The sequence below is a fragment of the Pelobates fuscus genome, chromosome 4 (assembly GCF_036172605.1).
Source record: "Pelobates fuscus isolate aPelFus1 chromosome 4, aPelFus1.pri, whole genome shotgun sequence".
Classification (NCBI taxonomy): Eukaryota; Metazoa; Chordata; class Amphibia; order Anura; family Pelobatidae; genus Pelobates; species Pelobates fuscus.
Window position 1 is genome coordinate 130,077,924 of NC_086320.1, and position 23,859 is coordinate 130,101,782.

Genomic DNA, 23,859 nt, shown 5'->3' on the forward strand with positions numbered 1-23,859 from the left:
AAAATAATGCAACCTGCTAAGTAGCAAAGAGTTTAAGATGTTGCCTTGACCTCCAAATATCTCAGTCTGTGGGATGTGCTGGAAAAACTAATTTGGTCCATGGAAGCCCCACCTCACAACTTGCTTAAAGGATCTGTTGCTAATGTCTTGATGTCAAATACCACAGGACACATTCAGAGGTCTAGTGGACTCTCAATTCATTACTATATCAGAGCTCTTGTGGAAGCACAAGGGAGACCTACAAAATATTAGGCAGGTGGTTTTAATGTTGTAGCTGGTCAGTTTATGTGCTCCTGCAAAACATAATCTCTCTGCCTTTTAAGCTATCAGCAGGGGTTTTTGCTACAGTAAAAGGCAGGCGTGCAGAAGGGAAAAAAAAACTGAGAAACTGTTAGGCAAAGTAACAGTTGTTATGGGATATAACGGAATTCCTGCCCCTTTTGCCTGTGTTAAAACATGTCTGTATCTATAAAACAAGTAGATTCCAGTCTACACCTTTCACCTTTTGAAATACTGAAATGATTACTCTAGGCATCATTACTACTAAAGCCTACTGTAATAGTTATGATGACAGGTGTACCCTGGTGTTATTCCCTGGTAGGGGGCAAACCATTTGTCTATAGCAGGGATAGGCAACCTTCGGCTCTCCAGATGTTGTGGACTACATCCCCCATTATGCTCTTACACACATAATGCTGGCAAAGCATCATGGGAGGTGTAGTCCACAACATCTGGAGAGCCGAAGGTTGCCTATCCCTGGTCTATAGGTTTCCACTGCTATGTGCCAAGCAGCTGACAAACAACTGCATAAGTCAGATGCTGGTCCCACCAGTTATTAATAGGCAGAGAGCATCAATTAACAGAATTGACATTAATCAGCCATTAACTCTCATTAGACTGACAGAAGCTAGCCTAGATATCTATATATGTGCAGTGTTTCACACTGAAATGCTGCACATATTGGCTCGAAGTACCATGACAACTTCAAATCACTGAAGTGGTTATGGTGCTTGTAGTCACCCTTTCACCCTAGACTATGAAGAAAACAAGAGATCCCCTTTACCAGTAATTCAACTCTATGACTTTGATCTACTATAGTGCTGTATGGTTTCCAAAATAGAGCACGGTACCCATTTTGTACATTTATTTTTTAGGTAAGAACTTTTTTTAGTTAAGAATTACAGGATAGACAGAATTTGTTCTTGCACATACCTTAAGAATTCTTAACTACATACCATTCGTTTTCTGTATAATATTTGCTTTAATAATGCTATCTCATTCATTTGCTGTTTGAGACCTACTTAAAAAGTAGCATTCCATACATAACATGCATAAAATAACAATTTTCCATTCTAATGTTCCGTATACTAATATCAATCATTTTTCAGTGCAGTCAGTTCACATTTTTATTATTACATTTTTAAACAACCAACATGTTTTACAGTGAAGGGCATGTACATTATTAGGATGCAATTTCCTTCACATCTCCAGAAAGTACAGTTCACATCTATTGTAAGACTGCAATGAAATTATTTTGGTTTCCATGCGACTTTTAAAACTGTCTTTGAGGATTACCAGTAGCACAGAAAGAAGCAAGCTCTGCGCGGTCTAAAATTCACCACAGCATTACAAGTTTGCATTAAATAATCGTGAGACTAAAGAACATGCCAGACCTGCAGCTAGATTTCAGAGAGATAAGTAGTAGATGTAACGTCATATCTAAAATAAAATACAAAATCAATAAAAACACATTTATTTTTCCCATAATGCAGTTTTCAATGAAAATACATTTATTAAAGGGGTGAAAGATGCACTCCAATTCAACAATTTAACATACTGGTAGGAGGACTTACTGTGAAAGAGCATGTTTATTGAGAAAGTTGTGTGCATTAAAACTACCATGTTGTCATTGTCTACTACTCCCAGCAGCAGCGGCAGCATAGCCCTAAGATAGCAGAGTAAAGCAGTTAAGTTTTGGATTAATGTTATTGATTGTTTGGTTGGAGAAAGTGAATCAGTTCGCAACCAAAGGGAGAATAGTGCCTCTGAAATAGTCAAAGCTTACCTGTCTTACAGGCTTTGCCTCCTACTGGTGACCGTCTGAGCTATTAATATGAGAAGAGGTGTCTGTGGCTTGCTCTGTATCTGATTGCCCAGTAACTATTGACATGTCAACGAACACTGTCCAAAGTGAGCAAGTGTTTTCTATTACAGGAAACATTCTGAATCCCTAAAGCTCACAAATGTCCCTGCAACTGATGGAGAGAATAGCTTTCCTCAAGTTCAAATTCTCCAAGCTGGGTTAGCTTGCTGTTCACTCGGATACTTAAAGGGAATCTCCAGTGCCAGGAAAACAATCAGTTTTCCTGGCACTGGAGGGTCCCTCTCCCTCCCACCCACCAATCCCCGGTTACTGAAGGGGTAAAAACCCCTTCAGTCACTTACCTGAGGCAGCGGCGATGTCCCTCGCCGCTGTCTCCGCCTCCGCGACGCTCCTCCTATCCATTGCGTCGGCCGGTGGGCGAGACTGATCTCGCCCACCGGCCTAGGGGACCTAATGCGCATGCGCGGCAATGCCACGCATGCGCATTATGTCTCCCCATAGGAAAAATCATTCCAATGCTTTCCTATGGGGTTTAGAGTGACGCTGGAGGTCCTCACACAGCGTGAGGACGTCCAGCGACGCTCTAGCACAGGTTTCCTGTGCTAGAAACCAGGAAGTGCCCTCTAGTGGCTGTCTAGTAGACAGCCACTAGAGGTGGAGTTAACCCTGCAAGGTAATTATTGCAGTTTATAAAAAACTGCAATAATTACACTTGCAGGGTTACGAGTAGTGGGAGTTGGCACCCAGACCACTCCAATGAGCAGAAGTGGTCTGGGTGCCTAGAGTGTCCCTTTACGGTATCATCATTTGCTAGCAAGATCTAATCAACCACTTGCCTCCACTTTCAAAGCTGTTTCTAAATTTGTAAAAGTATTTTAAAATCTGGCGGTGAATAAAAAAAAAATTATTTAATTTCTTCTCCTGCTTTTGCGGTTCCTACTTCTTAGCCTCCCCCTTTTTAAAATGAATTTCACTGGACCTAGCAGAGTCTTACAATTTTACAATGGTTGCTTCCTTCGCAGACACAGTTTAGTGAAGCTGGTCGGTCACTGTGTTTTTTCCATACAAGAAGACAGTTACTCTGTTCTTGTCAATGTCGAACAATTGAGTGGGTGGTCAATTACACACTGACCTTTTCATTTTGATCTTCCGCTTTAAACTTAAAATAGCTCTTGCTCCCCATTTTTCATAATATAAGATAACCAAAGTAAAAATACTACAAGCAATTAATATAAAAGTAAGTTCTCTCACTTCCTATTTTTTTTAAATATATAAATACACTATCTCACAAAAGTGAGACACCCCTCACATTTTTGTAAACATTTTATTATATCTTTTCATATGAAAACACTGGAGAAATGATACTCTGCTGCAATGTAAAGTAGAAAGTGTACAGCCTGTATTACTAAAAAATTACTAAACACACAGCCATTAATGTCTAAACCGTTGGCAACAAAAGTACACCCCTAAGTGTAAATGTCCAAATTGGGCCCAATTAGCCATTTTCCCTCCCCGGTGTCATGTGACTCATTAGTGTTACAAGGTCTCAGGTGGGACCGGGGAGCAAAATAGAAAAAATAGAAAAATAGAATGTGACGGCAGATAAGAACCATTCGGCCCATCTAGTCTGCCCAATTTTCTAAATACTTTCATTAGTCCCTGGCCTTATCTTATAGTTAGGATAGCCTTATGCCTATCCCACGCCTGCTTAAACTCCTTTACTGTGTTAACCTCTACCACTTCAGCTGAAAGGCTATTCCATGCATCCACTACCCTCTCAGTAAAGAAATACTTCCTGATATTATGTTTAAACCTTCGCCCCTCTAATTTAAGATGATGTCCTCTTGTTGTGGTAGTTTTTCTTATTTTAAATATGGTCTCCTCCTTTACTGTGTTGATTCCCTTTATGTATTTAAATGTTTCTATCATATCCCCCCTGTCTCGTCTTTCCTCCAAGCTATATATGTTAAGATCCTTTAACCTTTCCTGGTAAGTTTTATCCTGCAATCCATGAACCAGTTTAGTAGCCCTTCTCTGAACTCTCTCTAAGGTATCAATATCCTTCTGAAGATACGGTCTCCAGTACTGCGTACAATACTCCAAGTGAGGTCTCACCAGTGTTCTGTACAATGGCATGAGCACTTCCCTCTTTCTACTGCTAATGCCTCTCTCTATACAACCAAGCATTCTGCTAGCATTTCCTGCTGCTCTATTACATTGTCTGCCTACCTTTAAGTCATCAGAAATAATCACCCCTAAATTCCTTTCCTCAGATGTTGAGGTTAGGACTCTATCAAATATTCTGTACTCAGCCCTTGGGTTTTTACGTCCAAGATGCATTATCTTGCACTTATCCACATTAAATGTCAGTTGCCACAACTCTGACAATTTTCTAGTTTACCTAAATCATTAGCCATTTGGCTTATCCCTCCTGGAACATCAACCCTGTTACATATCTTAGTATCATCAGCAAAAAGACATACCTTACCATCAAGACCTTCTGCAATATCACTAATAAAATTATTAAAGAGAATGGGTCCAAGTACAGATCCCTGAGGTACCCCACTGGAGACAAGCCCAAGCTTCGAATATACTCCATTGACTACAACCCTCTGTTGCCTGTCACTCAGCCACTGCCTTACCCATTCAACAATATTGGAATCCAAACTTAAATATTGCAGTTTATTGATAAGCCTTCTATGTGCAACAGTGTCAAAAGCCTTACTGAAATCTAGGTAAGCAATGTCTACTGCACCACCCTGATCTCTAATTTTAGTTACCCAATCAAAAAAATCAATAAGATTAGTTTGGCATGATCTCCCTGAAGTAAATCCATGTTGTCTCTGATCTTGAAATCCATGTGTTTTTAGATGTTCAACAATCCTATCCTTTAACATGGTTTCCATCACTTTCCCCACTACTGAAGTAAGGCTTACTGGCCTATAGTTGCCCGACTCCTCCCTATTACCTTTCTTGTGAATGGGCACAACATTTGCCAACTTCCAATCTTCTGGGACTACTCCTGTTATCAATGATTGGTTAAATAAATCTGTTAATGGTTTTGCTAGTATACCACTAAGCTCTTTTAATAGCTTTGGGTGTATTCCATCAGGTCCCATTGACTTATTTGTCTTTACTTTTGAGAGTTGAAATAGAACCTCTTCCTCTGTAAACTCACGTGTAATAAATGACTCATTTATCCTTTTTTTAACTGAGGTCCCTTTCCTTCATTTTCATCTGTAAATACCGAACAAAAATAGTCATTGAGGCAGTCAGCTAGACCTTTATCCTCTTCTACATACCTTCCTTCTTTTGCTTTTAATCTAACTAATCCTTGTTTTACTTTTCTTTTCTCATTTATGTATCTAAAAAAAAGTTTTGTCCCCCTTTTTTACTGACTGTGCTATTTTCTCTTCTGTGTGTGATTTGGAAGCTCTTATAACTTGCTTAGCCTCTTTCTGCCTAATCTTATAGATCATTCTGTCTTCCTCACTCTTTTTTTATTATTACTAAATGCTAACTTTTTGTTTTTTACTATTTTGGCCACATCTGCGGAGTACCACAGTGGTTTCTTGAATTTTTCGCTTTTACTGAGAAGCCTAATGCAATTTTCTGTTGCCTTCAGTAGTGCAACTTTTAAATAATCCCATTTTTCTTGGACTCCATTTACATTGCTTCAGTCTGATAATGACTCCTTTACACATATTCTAAGTTTAGAAAAGTCTGTTTTTCTAAAGTCTAAAACTTTTGTTTTTGTGTGGTGTGACTCAGTCACTGTTCTTATATTAAACCACACTGACTGATGATCACTGGATCCTAAACTTTCACCTACAGTAATATAGGATACCAAATCTCCATTTGTTAACACTAAATCTAGTATGGCCTCTTTACGAGTTGGCTCCTCAACGACTTGTTTTAGATACAATCCCAGTAGGGAGTTTAGAATATGTGTGCTCCTGGCACAAGCAGCTATTTTTGTTTTCCAATTCACATCAGGAAGATTAAAGTCACCCATGGTGATAACTTCCCCCTTCATTGTCATTTTAGCTATTTCTTCAACTAGTAGATTATCTAACTCTTCAATTTATCCTGGGGGCCTATAAATCACACCTACATGAGTTACTGTGTTATTACCAAATTCTAACGTAACCCAAACGGACTCTATGTTCACCTCACTAACTTTTATTAGGCTAGATTTTATGCTATCCTTTACATACAGGGCCACCCCTCCCCCTTTCCTGCCTTCCCTGTCTTTTCTATATAAAGTATTTCTTTGTCCCAGTCATTTTTCTCATTATACCATGTCTCAGTAACAGCGACTAAATCTACACTATCAGTTGCCATTATTGCCCCAAGTTCATGGATCTTATTCCCTAAACTGTGAGCATTTGTAGACATGACTCTAAGCTTATCCTTTTTTAACACACTTGCTACAGGCACCTTCTGTCCTTGTTTTGGGGGACAATTGGATTGATGTTTTATCACCCTTTTGCCCCCCCCTAGTTTAAATACATCCTAGCAAAATCTCTGAACTGCTCACTGAGAACATTTGTTCCCTTTTGAGAAAGATGCAAACCATCTTTTTTGTACAGTTTATTTCCATTCCAAACAGAGCTACCATGAGAAATAAAGCCAAATCCTTGCTCCTGACACCATTCACCAAGCCACAAGTTAAAGTCCCTAATACACATCCGCCTGTCGTTCTGAGTGTTATGCACAGGCAGAACTTCAGAGAATGACAGTGTGGAAGCAAACTGCCGTATATCATTGGCAAAAACACTAAAAACATCCTTAACCTCTGAAACCTCATTGCAAGCCAAGTCATTTGTCCCTAGATGGACAAATACATCAAATTCGCCTTCCTGCTTTGCTCGCTTAACAATATTACAGATACGTCTCCTGTCTCTGTGAGCAGTAGCTCCAGGAAGACACCTCACAAGACCACCATCTCCACACCTCTTATGATGGAATCCACTAACAACAACTGCTTTCTCAGGCCTCACCATAGTCTCCAATCCTCTTTCCACAACACCACTAGCCTCAGTGCCTCTCTCCACAACACCACTAGCCTCAATGCCTCTCTCCACAACACCACTAGCCTCAGTGCCTCTCTCCACAACACCACTAGCCTCAATGCCTCTCTCCACAACACCACTAGCCTCAATGCCTCTCTCCACAACACCACTAGCCGTAATGCCCCTCTCCACAACACCACTAGCCGTAATGCCTCTCTCCACAACACCACTAGCCTCAGTGCCTCTCTCCACAACACCACTAGCCTCAGTGCCTCTCTCCACAACACCACTAGCCTCAGTGCCTCTCTCCACAACACCACTAGCCTCAGTGCCTCTCTCCACAACACCAATAGCCTCAGTGCCTCTCTCCACAACACCACTAGCCTCAGTGCCTCTCTCCACAACACCACTAGCCTCAGTGCCTCTCTCCACAACACCACTAGCCTCAGTGCCTCTCTCCACAACACCACTAGCCTCAGTGCCTCTCTCCACAACACCACTAGCCTCAGTGCCTCTCTCTACAACACCACTAGCCTCAGTGCCTCTCTCCACAACACCACTAGCCTCAGTGCCTCTCTCTACAACACCACTAGCTTCAATGCCTCTCTCCACAACACCACTAGCTTCAATGCCTCTCTGCACTACCCTCAGTGCCTGTCTCCATATCACCATATGTGGAAGAGGACTTCAGTGCCAACCTGTGAAACTCTGCTGAACTCCATGCCCATGAGGGTTAAGGCAGTGCTGGAAAATAATAGTGGCCACACAAAATATTGACACTTTGCGCCCAATTTGGACATTTCCGCATAGGGGTCAGCTCACTTTTGTTGCCAACGGTTTAGACATTAATGACTGTGCATTGTTATTTTGAGGGGACTACAAATTTACACTGTTATACAGGCTGTATGCTTACTACTTTACATTGTAGCAGAGTGTAATTTCTTCAGTGTTGTCACATGAAAAGATATAATAAAATATTTACAAAAGTGTGAGGGGTGTACTCACTTTTGTGAGATACTGTATATAATAATCTAATTTTGTCAACTCATAATTGGCATTCCCAAAATAGCTGATATTGCAGAGCTAATAGGCCAGGAAAAATTACAGTCATATTTGCATATTAGTATAGTCATAGTCCACTATTTTTACTGTTCTCTTGTTGATGTTTTTTCTTCTGCATAAATATTTTGGAAGAACCAATAATTTTTGCCCTGCACAAGTCTTTCATTTATTATGTCTAGCTAGATCATGGTATAGCTCGTTTGGAAGCTGGGAGACCATGATCATCTTCCCCAAATATTGAAAACAATTATTAGCTGTCTGTTTCCATTTTTGTGTTGGAGAACCTAGTTGCACAAATAGCACTGTGAGTAGGTTTATCAACATATGTGCAAGCATTCAAAAACACAGAGAGGCATTCTGTATAGTGTGGACAGCTTACAGTATTTAATTTTTGCAAAAATATTGACTGTTGACACACAGTGCTAGTCTCTCTCTCTCTGTAGCCTTCCACAAGTATCTAGAAAAGATGTGTGTGAGTGTTGGAGATTCAGAGGATAGAGCATGAGTATATGTGTGTGTCCATTTGTTTGCATCTCTCTTTGTGTCTGTTGTTCTTTGTGCTTAAGTTTATTATTCTGTAAATTATTTTTGATATTTTATCCATAAATGAGATGTAACAATCTATTGATTTTTACGATTACATATTAAATGAACTAACAATGCATGCTGAAAAAAAATACATTGAAATATTACACTACTAAATATGAAAAAAAATATTTTGCCAAATAATTAGTTTTTTGGCAAATACTGGGTTTGCGAAAAAGTTACTGAATTTAGGGATGGATTAAGGTAGAGGCTAATGAAGCAAGTACTTCAGGTCAGAGCTGTCTAATAGGTTCAGTTACTCTGTAAGGGAAAAAAAGTGCTTATTTAGATTGAAATTTTATCCACTGTTATTATTTACTGCAGCCACATAGTAGTCAGAAGTGTAATGTTGTAAAGTATGTAGACTGGGGTGACTAGGGTTAATGTTCCCATGCATTAATGAAGAAGCTTTCAAAATGTTAATCTACATACAATCATACAAGTGAGGAAGCAGTTTGCAATTTATGTTGTAAAAACTGTATTTTTTAGTACTCACTGTATCATGCTTCCTAACTAAATCAGAGCATGGCTATGATATTTTATCCCTGAAGCAGCACTCTGACTCAATCAAACCAGTGCCAGACAGAGCAATACAAGCCATGTAACGGGCAGGCAATTAGGGAGGGTTACAGAAAACTACATGCCTTTCTGATATAGAAAGGAAATATAATGTGGAGGGAAACGAGAAGGTTATAGAGCAGTCAGATACAAATAGAGGACAAAAAACAAGCACAATGGAGTGGGAGATGAAAGGACATCTTTAAGTGAGAATGGGCAGACTAAGGGAGATAATGTGTGGTAGAAGAATATGATAGAAACTAAAAAACATTAGAGAACAAAATGGGGAAGTGAAGGGACGCTCATTTGAAAGAGTTTGTGAGGAGAGTACTTGTTTGCATAAGTCCTGAAGAAAGACAGACATAAGGGAAGTGAGGTTGGGATGGAAAGAGGAATAGAGAAGAGTCCACAAGATGGATAGTCATGGAAAGACAACGTGTGAAATAAAATATGAGAAAATATGAGAAAGTGGGTATAGAAGTTGCAAAATTGTCCTGAAGACAGGGAAGGTCAATCAAATTTATACATACAGACACAAGCCAATATATACACATATATACATTCATTCATGAAGTTCAAGTAGAGATTGTAGTCGTATTAGTCCAGTATTGTAGATGTAAAAAAACAGATACAATTTGTATATTGTAATACCTTATTTATTGGACTAACATAATATTTAATGTCAAGCTCTCGGGAGGTCCTCCCTTTCTCAAGTCTAAAGCATTTCTGAGCTATGCCCCTCACTCTGTGATTTTCACACAATATATTTACGACCCTCTGCAAGAATGGTGTCTATTTTATATCAACTCATCTTTGAAGTCTATGTATCATCTTGCTCAGAAATGCTTTAGACTTGAGAAAGGGATGCTCTCCCGAAAGCTTGTCATGAAATAATTCTGTTAGTACAATAAAAAAGGTATGACAGGATACAAATCGTATCTGTTTTTTACATCTTGATTCATAAATGTAGACACATGCACACAGATACATACATTAGCAACTAGATACCCATTCATACACACATGCCCACGCACACACGTTCATACAGATTCTTAAACATACTTTCCAGTTTAGTTATTACAAGGATTGTTGTAGAAAGGTATACTCCTGCAAAATACAGATTATATGTACATGGGAACTTGGTTCTATATATGCCTGCAAAGTCGAATTTGTAAAGGAATTTATATTACGTTTAATAATGCTGACATACTTGTTATATACATGTTAATACCAATCAAAAAGAAAATGTTGACATGGTTTTATACATGGCATTGGATATAAATTACCAATTTAAATATGATACAGATATCTGCAATATCCAAAGTAAAACTTAACATTGAGATTGCTAAGGATGCACATAGGCCCTTCAAAATCCTCAGCTTCATGTGCATAAGCCTTAGTCTGTTACTGAATAAGTTGTTGGTTTAATTAGGAGTTTATTTAAACTAGTTGAAAAATGCCTTATAGAAATCAAACAATCTTTTTTCTGATTATTTATTCTTTTAGGATCGGATCAGTATTCTGTTCCTGAATCTTTACCAGTGGGGTCATCTGTGGCCAAGATCAAAGCAGTGGATGCAGATGTAGGGCCAAATGCAGAAATGGAATATAAGATTATGGATGGAGATGGACACGGTGTTTTCAAAATATCTGTTGACAAAGATACTCAAGAAGGCATTGTCACAATTCAGAAAGTATGAATATTGTATTTATTATTATTACTGCAACTACTAATATCCTTAAAACACAAGCGTTATTCATTAGTGTTCATGTAGTTCATGTGATTTCAATTGTATAAAGCATACATAGCATATATAGCATACAAATGTGATTTTAGCCCTAAATAATATTCCTGGTATAGAGCAAATGTATGAATATTCTTTAATAATACACACTATATTTCTATGGCATTTTAAGTGGTATTCTTTTTCATTATATTGCATGAAAACTAAATTCAAAATTGCTTCTGAAAATAATATTAAATATAGTATTTTACAGTTTCCATGCCAATGAGTTAGGTAAAATTGTTTTTTTTCTTTTTACAATCTTTTGAGATTTTGTGACTGGTTTATAAATGTGATGTATTTTAAAATAAAAAAAGCTATAATTGGATTTTTATTAATCGCTACTGTATTTCAGATCAGTGGCCAACTACCAGTATTTTTCATTGTCTTTGTAAGTGCACTGTACAATGATAATAAAGTTGAACCTAATCTAACCTAATGATCATTAACATAATGTGATGCAGCATTAAAATATGTTTAATTTGTTCATTAATATTTTACATTATACGTATAAGAACAGTTTAAGGTGACCTTTAAAAATGCCTGCTTTCATATTTTAGATACCTGCTGTACATTTCTTTATAAATAAAACAGTCCAGTGGAGGATGCACATATTATAAAAAGTAGATATATGTATTATTAAAGTAGCAGAAAGTATAATTTGGTAAAGTGCATGTAACATCTAAAGTGTAAAAGATAAGTGTGTTTATAAATATAAAAAATGCTCTATACACCAAGCCAAGGATTTTGACCCAAAGCAGCAGAAAGTAAAATGTTTTAAAAATATAAGAATGTACAATGTGTCTTCAAAAACACACTTGGTTTATAGTTGGTAAATAGTGATGTCGCGAACACGAAATTTTCGGTTCGCGAACGGCGAACGTGAACTTCCGCAAACGTTCGCGAACCGGTGAACTGGGCGAACCGCCATTGACTTCAATGGGCAGGCGAATTTTAAAACCCACAGGGACTCTTTCTGGCCACAAAAGTGATGGAAAAGTTGTTTCAAGGGGACGAACACCTGGACTGTGGCATGCCGGAGGGGGATCCATGGCAAAACTCCAATGGAAAATTACATAGTTGATGCAGAGTCTGGTTTTAATCCATAAAGGGCATAAATCACCTAACATTCCTAAATCACAAAGGATATGGATTGACACCTGACATATTGACACCTTGACATATGGATTGACACCTGTCCTCAGAGACCCTGATACACACTGACACAGAGCAGAATAGAGACTGTTCCCCCTACATAGGGTCACTTGGCAGATATGGATTGACACCTGTCCTCAGAGCCCCTGATACACACTGACACAGAGCAGAATAGGGACTGTTCCCCTACATAGGGTCACTTGGCAGATATAGAGTAATGCTTCCTAATACCGTGGTTAGTACCCTTTGTTAAAGTAAATTGAGTAATGGACAAAAGTATTTATTGTATCATTTATAAATAACAAAGGGATACTATACTCATTCCCCTATAGTGGCTAATTGTCTAATAATGGTAATACTATTACCTATTATATAATATTGCCAGGGGCAAGGAAATTCCCTCTAAATAGATGGGTATAGGCAGAGAGTATGGAGACCGGAGTGATAAAGTGTCAATAAGGTGATATAAAGTTAAATGTATCACAGACACACAGCCACCCTATCTCTTAGCTAGTTTCCAGAAATGCTGGATAGGTAGAAGGGCTATAAAGACTCAGAGAGGTCTAAGAAGAATCCTCTAAACTAGCCCTAATCTCCTTAAACACCTTCAAGGTTCTAAGCTAAAGCTCAATCTAAACGTTTAGATGACTGCCTGATTTCCCATCACAGATGCTGGCTAGGAATAACACTGTGCACGACAAAGAGTGGGTCTAAGTGCCCATAGTGCAGTAAAGTGTCCCTAGTGAAGTGAAAAAGAGAGTAACGAGCTGGCGCCCAAGAGAATAACGAGCTGGTGCCCTATCAGGGGACGTGTATATGGCATCGATTTTAGGAACCGGGAGATGGAAAAAGAGGCTTGGTCGGTCCTCCTACTTCAAATTTGGGTCACTACGCGTGCAATCTAATGTGCCACCAGATAGGAATAGTACTACTTAACACACCACTCCTATCAGTTTAATCCCTGTTATGTGCCTTTTTTGGGGGGGTTTGGTTTTTGAAGCCACAGTGCAGCACCAGAGGCCTGAAAAATTAGGCATGTACACATGCCTGAAAAACTAGTTATTGCTGCAGCCGCTGCTGTAGCAGCTGCCAGAAAATTGATGTTTGTTTCCCAGGCAGAAAGTGCCCTAAAACATTGCGGCTTGAACCCTAGTTGGTGGCGGATAAGTCACGCAAGTCAACCGGCATTCAGAGCTAAAATACAGCAGCGTGTGGACCATTTTTAGCCCAAGGCAGCTCATCTCATCAGGCCTTTTTTAGTCGAATGTATCGCCCAGTGTCAGTCCCTTCGGGATCCATCCCTCATTCATCTTAATAAAGGTGAGGTAATCTAGACTTTTTTGACCTAGGCGACTTCTCTTCTCAGTGACAATACCTCCTGCTGCACTGAGGGTCCTTTCTGACAGGACACTTGAAGCGGGGCAGGCCAGAAGTTCTATCGCAAATTGGGATAGCTCAGGCCACAGGTCAAGCCTGCACACCCAGTAGTCAAGGGGTTCATCGCTCCTCAGAGTGTTGATATCTGCAGTTAAGGCGAGGTAGTCTGCTACCTGTCGGTCGAGTCGTTCTCTGAGGGTGGATCCCGAAGGGCTGTGGCGATGCGTAGGACTTAAAAAGCTCCGCATGTCCTCCATCAACAACACGTCTTTAAAGCGTCCTGTCCTTGCCGGCATGGTCGTGGGAGGAGGAGGATGACTTTCACCTCTTCTCCTGTTAGATTCCCGTTGTGCTGTGACATCACCCTTATACGCTGTGTAAAGCATACTTTTTAATTTATTTTGCAAATGCTGCATCCTTTCCGACTTGTTGTAATTCGGTAACATTTCCGCCACTTTCTGCTTATACCGGGGGTCTAGTAGCGTGGACACCCAGTACAGGTCGTTCTCCTTCAGCCTTATTATACGAGGGTCCCTCAACAGGCACGACAGCATGAAAGACCCCATTTGCACAAGGTTGGATGCCGAGCTACTCATTTCCCGTTCCTCCTCCTCAGTGATCTCAATGAAGGTATGTTCTTCCCCCCAGCCACGTACAACACCACGGATACCAGATAGGTGACAACGAGCACCCTGGAATGCCTGTTGTGGTTGGTCTTGCTCCTCCTCCACAAAGCCACATTCCTCCTCTGACTCCTCTTCCTCACAATCCTCTTCCAGCATTGCCGCAGGTCCAGCAAGCGATGCTGATTAGGCTGTTTCCGGTGGTGATGGTAACCACAACTCTTCCTTTTCCTCTTCACGCTCATCTACGGCCTGATCCAGCACTCTTTGCAGGGCACGCTCCAGGAAGAAAACAAATGGTATGATGTCGCTGATGGTGCCTTCGGTGTGACTGACTAGGTTTGTCACCTCCTCAAAAGGACGCATGAGCCTACAGGCATTGCGCATGAGCGTCCAGTAACGTGGCAAAAAAATGCCCAGCTCCCCAGAGGCTGTCCTAGCACCCCGGTCATACAAAAATTCATTAACGGCTTTTTCTTGTTGGAGCAGGCGGTCGAACATTAGGAGTGTTGAATTCCAACGCGTCGGGCTGTTGCAAATCAAGCGCCTCACTGGCATGTTGTTTTGCCGCTAGATATCTGCAAAGTGCGCCATGGCCATGTAGAAATGCCTGAAATGGCCACACACCTTCCTGGCCTGCTTCGGGACATCCTGTAAGACTGTGTACTTATGCACAAAGCATTGTACGATCAGATTACACACATGTGCCATGCACGGCACATGTGTCAACTTGCCCAACTTTAATGCCGCCAGCAAATTTGTTCCGTTGTCACAAACCACTTTGCCGATATCCAGTTGCTGCGGAGTCAGCCACTTTCCCACCTGTGCGTTCAGGGCGGACAGGAGTGCTTGTCCGGTGTGACTCTCTGCTTTCAAGCAAGTCAAACCCAAGACGTCGTGACACTGCTATATCCGGGATGTGGAATAGTACCTGGGGAGCTGGTGGGGTGCCGTTGATGTGGAGCAAGACGCAGCAGTAGAAGAGGACTCAGTCGAGGAGGTTATGGAAGAGGATGGAGTAGGAGGAGTAGAGGAGGTGGCAGCAGGCCTGCCTGCAAGTCATGGCGGTGTCACCAACTCCTCTGCAGAGCCACGCATTCCATGCTTGGCAGCCGTCAGCAGGTTTACCAAATGTGCAGTGTAGGTGATATACCTGCCCTGACCATGCTTTGCAGACCAGGTATCATTGGTCAGATGGACCCTTGCCCCAACACTGTGTGCCAGACATGCCATTACTTCCTTTTGCACAATTGAGTACAGGTTGAGAATTGCCTTTTGTAAAAGAAATTTCATCCGGGTACCTTCCACTGCGGTGTCCCAATAGCTACAATTTTTTGAATGCCTCAGACTCCACCAGCTTGTATGGTAAAAGCTGGTGGGCTAATAGTTCGGACAAGCCAGCTGTCAGACGCTGGGCAAGGGGGTGACTTTCTGACATTGGCTTCTTACACTCAAACATGTCCTTGACAGACACCTGACTGTGGGCAGATGAGCGGGAACTGCTCAAGGTGAGAGACGGAGTGGCGGATGGTTGAGAGGGGGCAAGGAGGACAGCAGTGGTTGACGTGGCTGAAGATGCTGGACCAGGAGGAGGATGGCGGCTTTGAGTTTGTGTGCTGCTTGTACTCATGTGTTGATCCCATAGGCGTTTGTGATGTGCGATCATGTGCCTACGCAAATCAGTTGTACCTAGGTGGGTGTTGGACTTCCCACGACTCAGTTTCTTTTGGCACAGGTTGCAAATGGCATCGCTGTTGTCAGAGGCAGAAACACAAAAAAATGCCACACTGCTGAGCTCTGCAATGACGGCATTCTGGTGGTGGACACAGCATGCGTTGATTGGCGTGCTGTCGGGCTGACCCCGGGTGCCGATGCATGCTGTCTGACTGTGCCACTAGCTCCCTGCGACAACCTCCCCCTGCTTCCAACTCGTCTCCTCCTCCTCCTCTCTGTCTGCCCATCTGAACTTTCCTCCTGTTCTTCTTGCCGAGCGGGCACCCACGTGACATCCATGGACGCATCGTCATCATCAACCACTTCACTTGTATCTGACAAATCAGCAAAGGAAGCAGCAGCGGGTACAACATCATCATCATCACACCGTACGTCCATGTGTGTAATGCTGCCTGCCTGTCAGGGTACCTGAGGTCTCTGCCTCCGAGAGAGGTAGAGACTTAAACGTTTATCCGTCCGGACGCCAGGTTTCTCCTGTTCCTCGCTGTCGACCCGGTCACATAAACGCCGGCCGCGAGGGAGTCACTTCCTTATGTAGCATGGCGCCCGGAGACCGACGTCATGACGCCAATCCGGAACGACCTGTCACTCTATCCATTGGAGACTAATCAGGACTCGTCGGAGGCGGGTCTATCCCCTCTAGCCAGGGTATTTAAACATACTTCGCCCTGTTGCTCATTGCCCTGTCGTGGTTCTAGCCTGTCTAGTCACACAGTGCTCTGGTGTTTTTCAGTTATCCTTTTGGTTCCGACCCGGCTCGTTTGTCTTACTCTGTTTACCTCTGTTATCCTTGACCCGGCTTGTTACTCGCTTACCTGTCCTTTCGTTCCCTCGACCTCGGCTTGTCTCTGACCATTCTCTATACTCTCCGTACGTTAGTCCGGCCATTCTAAGGTCCGGTATACGTACCCTGTACCTGTTTGTACTTTGCGTGTTGGATCCCTGTCCCGATCCTGACACTGCCTGAGACATATCCCTGTTATCTACATCCTCTGGCAATAATGGTTGCGCATCACTCAGCTCTTCAAATGGATGTGTGAAGAACTCCTCTGACATACCAATTAAAGCGGCTGTGGTGCTAGTGTTGGTGGTGGCAGCAGGCAGGTGAGTGGTATCTTGAGAGGTGCCCGAAGCTAAGCTGGAGGAGGATGGTGCGTCAAGGTTCCGAGTGGAAGCTGTAGAAGATTGGGTGTGCTGTGTTAGCCAGTCAACTATGTCCTCAGAACTTTTCAAGTTCTGGGTACGTGGCCTTTGAAAACTTGGCATTATTCTAGGGCCAAAGGGAATCACAGCACCACGACCACGATGGCCCCTGCGGGGTGGCCTGCCTGTCATTTTTTTTTGGATTAGTGGTACTATGCATGCAAGCTACTGTGAGACCAGATATGAGTGGCACTGTGCAGTGGCAGAGGTTGGCAGAGTACACGCTGTAGGCCTGACACAGAACCTGGCAGACAACTAACTGCTATTCCATCTATAACAGTGAAAAAAGTTTTTGGGTCTTAAATGCACGCTATTGTGACACCAGATATGAGTGGCAATGTGCACTGGCAGAGGTTGGCAGAGTACACGCTGTTGGCCTGACACACCCGCTTGAAGACAAGTAACTGCTTTTCAATCTATAACAGTGAAAAAAGTTTTTTGTTTTTAAATGCACGCTATTGTCACACCAGATATGAGTGGCAAAGTTGACTGGCAGAGGTTGGCAGAGTACACGCTGAAGGCCTGACACACCAGCTTGAAGGACACTGACTGCTATTAGCTTACAGTGAAAAACGTTTTTTCTTTTTAAAGGCACGCTATTGTCACACCTGATATGAGTGGCAAAGTGGACTGGCAGAGGTTGGCAGAGTACACGCTGAAGGTCTGACACCCAGACGCTTGCAGACAACTAACTGCTATTCAATCTATTACAGTGAAAAAAATGTTTTGTTTTTAAATGCAAGCTTAAGCTATTGTGACACCAGATATAAGTGGTGGCACTGGGCAAGTGGCCACAGTATCCACTGTGAGCCTGACACAGAAGCTGGCAGGCAGGCAACTGCAATTACATTACACAGAAAAAAAAATAAAGCAGACTGATGTTCTAGCCCTAAAAAGGGCTTTTTGGGGTGCTGTCCTTACAGCAGAGATCAGATGAGTCCTTCAGGACTGTAGTGGACACTGAATACCCTAGCCTAGCTATCAATTTCCCTATCAAATGAGCAGCAGCTTCAGAATGAATCTAAAATGGATGCTGTACAGGAGGTGGGAGGGCCTGGAAGGGAGGGTCTGCTGCTAATTTGCTGGAATGTGTCTGCTGACCGTGAGGCACAGGGTCAAAGTTTACTCAATGATGACGAATAAGAAGCGGATGGAACCGTGCATGTGTTCGCCCGCCGTGGCGAACGCGAACACACTATGTTCGCCAGGAACTATTCGCCAGCGAACCGTTCGGTACATCACTATTGGTAAACATACGTTTGTGGACTTGTCTGATTTAGGGCTCAATTATGTATTCATAGATAAGCCTTTCAAATTATTTCCTTTTTTTTTAATTAATTAATAAAATATCAAAATATATATAATATATAAGTAAATATATTAAAATATATATTAAGATCAAAACATGTTGCAAAATATTTAATTATTTTACGATTATCCAAAAAAATTTCATTATTTTAAAATGTTATGAAATTGAAGACGTGGTTAGCACTATGTATACATATAATAATATTCCTTTTAAAGCAACATATAGTCATAAAGGTCATGATGTAACTTTGAAAGACAGTTTGAAAAGCTGAAACCTTGTAGACATATTGTTAACTAATCAAACATGTATGCAGTGTAGATTAAACAAGTACAATATTAATTTCATTTTGGGGTTTTTGTTTTGTAGTTTGTTGGGTATTTAGATAGGTAGATCAAGTTTCTAAAAACGATGAGCTCCTGACTTGAATCACCATTAATGATGACTTGGCTTTGGGTGACTTCAGGAGACAAAGCTGGTAGTGAATATTGAATTTCTTACACAAAATTTATGGAGCATTTTATGAAGCATTAATCCACAACTAGAACTAAGTTTCTGCCATGCATGCTAGGGTTGTTTCCCATCCATTTTATGATACAGCACACTGTAATGACACTGCCACTTATACTGTTTCTGGGTCGTATATTCTGGCATCATTATTGAGGTGACTCCAATTGTTCATGCAGAGTTGTGTCATTCCTATGTCATTTCTTATGTGACTCAATTACCTAGGGGAGGTGCATGATTCCAAGGTCATTTACAACATGACTCAGGCTATCTAGCAATGAGTTGCTCCATTCTTGTGTCATTTTTGGTGTGACAACCTAAATGTTAGTACTATACACAAAAGGATCCCACACACTGACATACAATCCAGGTGCTCCAGGCCCAGGGTTGGCAAATCCCAATTTAGCAGATAAGAAAGAAAGTCAGGTCACAAAGGAGCAGCGTTTCTGCCAGCACAGAGGCTTTTGTCAAGCTGAATGTTAGTGACATGTAACTAGTGTCCAGCCATTCACATACTATCTGGTGCACAGGGATGATGTGATCCAATCATGTTAAGATGGGCTATTTAAACCCCTCCTGCCAATGCCTAGGTGTCTTCTTGTGGTTCTTGCTAATAATGTGTTCCTTAAAGTTGAGTTTATTTGGTTTGACCTATTTACTGATTATCTTGATTTCTGTGCTCCTGACCTTCTTTGCTTGTATCCTTATTTTCTACTGCCCTTGACTGTGGTCTGATCATTCTCTAAATTAAGTCAAGCCATTCTAAGGACCAGTAATAACAGAGATATCTATATATATATATATATTGTAATTCTTTATTTTATGCGAGTGATCGCTTAATGGTAACATGGTATATGAAACATTACAAAATATGACAGTTAAACATGGTACAATTTCGAGTTGTTAGGTCTCATTTCTGTAGTCCACTCTTTTTTTTTAGGTATTAGTAATTGGGATTATCTATTGTGGCCGGGGTGTTCTATGGCAAGCTATGATTATAGAGGCGACTGGCCTTGATCTCGTAGTGCCTCTTAGGTCTGATCGTGATATGGCTGTGAGAAATCAGCTTCACTGAGGCCATCAGTGTGGTATATATTTAGCCTGCTAGCCTTCATTTGTTGTGGGTTCGTGCGTGGTGTACAGACGCTAGGGTGGAAGGTCTGAGGAGTAGCTCGCAAGAGCATGGTGAGCTTAGCTTAAAATGGTAAAAACAGCAGGCCATTGCTCGTTGTGTAGGGGGGGGGGAGTGTGTCGTATTACAGGGCTAGACCGTCAACTTACAGAGCCAGTGTAGAACTTGGGGGGGGGGATAACGGGATAAATTCTGCAGTATAGGTGTTAGGCAGACTAACGGTCCACCAACATTGTGAACAGTCAACATGGGTGTCTGAAAGTCCTCTCTCAGGTGGGTGAATAATCCCTCTCGCGTCTCCCCCTTCCTGGAACAAAGGGGGTGATTTCAGCCACTGTCTATGTTGGTCGCTCTGCTTGCGGTGCTTTCTCCGCTGGTATTCCTAGGCGTTGGAGGAAAGAGGGTGCTTCTGTGAGGCATGACAATGCGTGCATCTTGCCGGCTTTATCCGCTATAATGCGGCGTGGGCCCCATCTGTAGGGGATAGAGTGTTCCTGTAGTGCCTGGGTGACTTGCTTGAGGGACCTCCTCCAGGTAAGTGTGTGCCTTGAGAAATCTCAGAAGAAAGTTAGTTGTGCCCCCTCAAACGATACTGTGGTGGAGCCTCTTACCACCCCCATGATCACTCTGCGGTCAGAGTCTCGGGAGAGCCTCAGCAGGATGTCTCTGGGTGCATCTGGAGCAGCGTTGTTGGCCTTATTGAGGCGGAAACAGGAGTCTATCACCACCTGCTTTGCCTGTTTGGGCATGAGCAGCGAGGCGAACAGCCTCCGGCAGTAGTGGGGGAGTTCCGCCCCTGCAATCGACTCCGGGGCCCCCCGAATTCTTATGTTGCGGGCTCTGGCTCTGTCCTCCATGGAGGCTATTTGCGCTTGTTGGTCTGCGCATTGTTTTTGGAGCGTGGCTATAGCTGCGTCGGTGGCTGATTGCGCCAGTTTAGTGCCCTCCATTCCCTCCTCCAGTGTTTGTACCTTATCAGTCAGCTTTGTGACGGCTTCTCTGATCGGGGCCATGTCAGCATTAAACATTGCTTTGATTTCAGCCATTAGTGCCCTGATGTCTGCTTCGGTCGATGGTGCAGACTCTGCTAGCATGGTAGCTGTTTGTGGACCTGAGCGTGGTTGGGAGGGAGGTAGAACATCTGCAGCAGCACTGTCATCGTCCGACGACGTTGGTGTGTAGGCCTCAGCCGGCGCCATCTTGGCAGTGTCAGACCTCGAGGGTGTGCGGAGGAAATCACCAATATCGCAGTTGCCCGAGCCCGGGTCCGCTCGCTGTTTTTCAGTTTTCTTCCCCATGGCTTCAGCAGTTGATCCGGTGCCGTTTGGGGTGGTAGTGCAGGGTATGGGACCGCAATTTTCGCCATTTAACGAGCGCGATGCACGGAGCAGTTTCAGTGTGCGTCCGGCTCGTACAGGCGCTGGCTCCACCCCTACAGATATATTTTTTATCTGCTTCTGTTATTAAGGGTTTACATGTTAGGTCCACCAGCTACAATGACAGTTTCTTAGTAACATATAACAGTGGATAAAAAAAAGAGAGTCAAGTTTAGCCTTTCACAAATCTGTGTGTCTACTGATGTAGATAAATAATACAAATAAAACATTTCCGTTTTGAACATGTTAACACAAAATGTAAATAATTTTATTCTTAGAATTGAGTGGTTACCATAATTAAATTATATGTTTATGGTAGAAAACATTTTTTTTTGTTCTATGAAACAGTAAAAATATGTGCCTCTAGATAATTTTATTTTTGTATATCTCTAATAGGAATTAGATTATGAATCAAAAACCAGCTATACCTTAAGAATAGAAGCATCAAACAAGCATGTGGACACTCGATTTATCAGTGCAGGACCCTTTGCAGATACAACTACACTGAAGATTATTGTAGAAGATGTTGATGAGCCTCCTGTGTTTTCCTCACTTTTATATACCATGGTGGAGTCTGAAGCAGCAAAGGTTGGCACTAGCATTGGGACAGTATCTGCACATGACCCTGATGCATCAAACAGTCCTGTAAGGTAATTCTATATTATGTAATAGAATGGTGAACGAATTTTCAAATTAATCAAATTCCTGTTAACCTACCTCTGAATACAAAATATTTAAACATACTAAATTAAGGAGCTATCTGCTAAAGAGCACCTTAATTTAGTAGCAACTTAATTTGGGCAATCCTACATAATGGAACACATTGGGGAGTTATCTGCTAAACAGCACCTTAATTTGGTACCCTTAAATGGGCAAACCCACATAAGGGTATTAAATTAAGTTGCTATTTTGCTTAGTAGATAGCGCTATAATTTTGGAATTCATTAAATTGTAATCCCACATGAGGGTACCAAATTATGGAGTTATCTGATAAACAGTCCAAAATTTGGTCGCTTTAAATTGGCAATTCCACAAAAGGGGTACCAAATTAGGTAGCTCTTTTGATTATAGATAGCTCCATAATTTGGAATGCATAAAATGGCAATCCCACGTGAGGGTATGAAATTATGGAGCTATCAACTAAAATGCAGGAATAACAGATGCCTGCATTTTGGATGTTTTTGAAATATTTATCTGAATTTAGATTTGTTCAGAATCATTTCCGAGTTTTGTCCGAATCCGAATTTGGAATTTCTGAATCCCAACAAAACGTTTGTATAGCTCTTGGTAGGTTTGCTGTTGTGCCATGTTTTTTTCCATTTGGTTATGATAGATTTGATGGTGCTCCTGTGGATCATCAACATTTTTATATTGTTTTATAACCTAACCCTGACTTGTACTTCTCAACAACATTGTCCCTTACTTGTTTGGAAAGTTCCTTGGTCTTCATGGCAGTGTTTGGTTAGTGGTGCCTCTTGCTTAGGTGTTGCAGCCTCTGGGGCCTTTTTAAAAAGGTGTGTATATGTAATGATAGATCATGTGACACTTAGATTGCACACAGGTGGACATTATTTCACTAATTATGTGACTTCTGAAGGTAATTGGTTGCATCAGAGCTTTTTATGGGCTTTATAACAAAGGGGGTGAATACATATGCACATGCCAATTTTTTGTTTTCTATTTCTAAAAAAATAGTTTTATGTATATATTTTTCTCATTTCACTTCACCAACTTAGACTATTGTGTTCTGATCCATCACAAATAATTAAAATTAATAAAACATTGAACTTAAGGCTGCAATGTAACAAAATAGGTAAAAAGTCAAGGGGCGTGAATACTTTTGCAAGGCACTGTATATATGTAAAATATATATTTTTTTCAGATAAATCAGTTTCTACACACAAGTGTACTTACAAGACACATTTGTCTATGGCATTTATAGTATTTTAATATCAATATTAATATACAAAACAAAGTGCAATAGTAGATCTATATATACAATAAACTACACTGTATCCCTGTCAGTTATAGTACTGACATTTCACATTCTTTTTTTCTTTTGCATTTAAACCTCAAAGAAAGTCAGATTTCATGTTTCAGACTTTAGTTTTTGCCTCATTGAACATGTGTCCATGTAGAAAATTAAATGATTTCTCATTGTGGAATGCTAACATCTCCTCACAAAATGGCAGAAACATTGGCATGTGAAATTGAGAAAGGCAGCAACTGTGTAGCATTCACATTGTGTGAAGTCACTGTACATTATCCTCAACATTGGTTGTTTAAGATCTCTGTTTAGCAAATCAATATGTGTTTCAGTATTTCAAGAAAAAAATGG

General features: G+C 41.4%; 1 protein-coding gene across 1 annotated transcript in view; it reads left to right on the forward strand.

The window, feature by feature from the left end:
* CDH7 (cadherin 7) overlaps positions 1–23,859 on the forward strand; it is a 219,269-nt gene that overhangs the window by 155,091 nt on the left and 40,319 nt on the right. The window contains exons 5-6 of the mRNA XM_063450474.1: positions 10,831–11,018; positions 21,918–22,171. Coding sequence (XP_063306544.1) covers positions 10,831–11,018; positions 21,918–22,171 — 442 coding nt within the window. The remainder of the gene's footprint in view (positions 1–10,830; positions 11,019–21,917; positions 22,172–23,859) is intronic.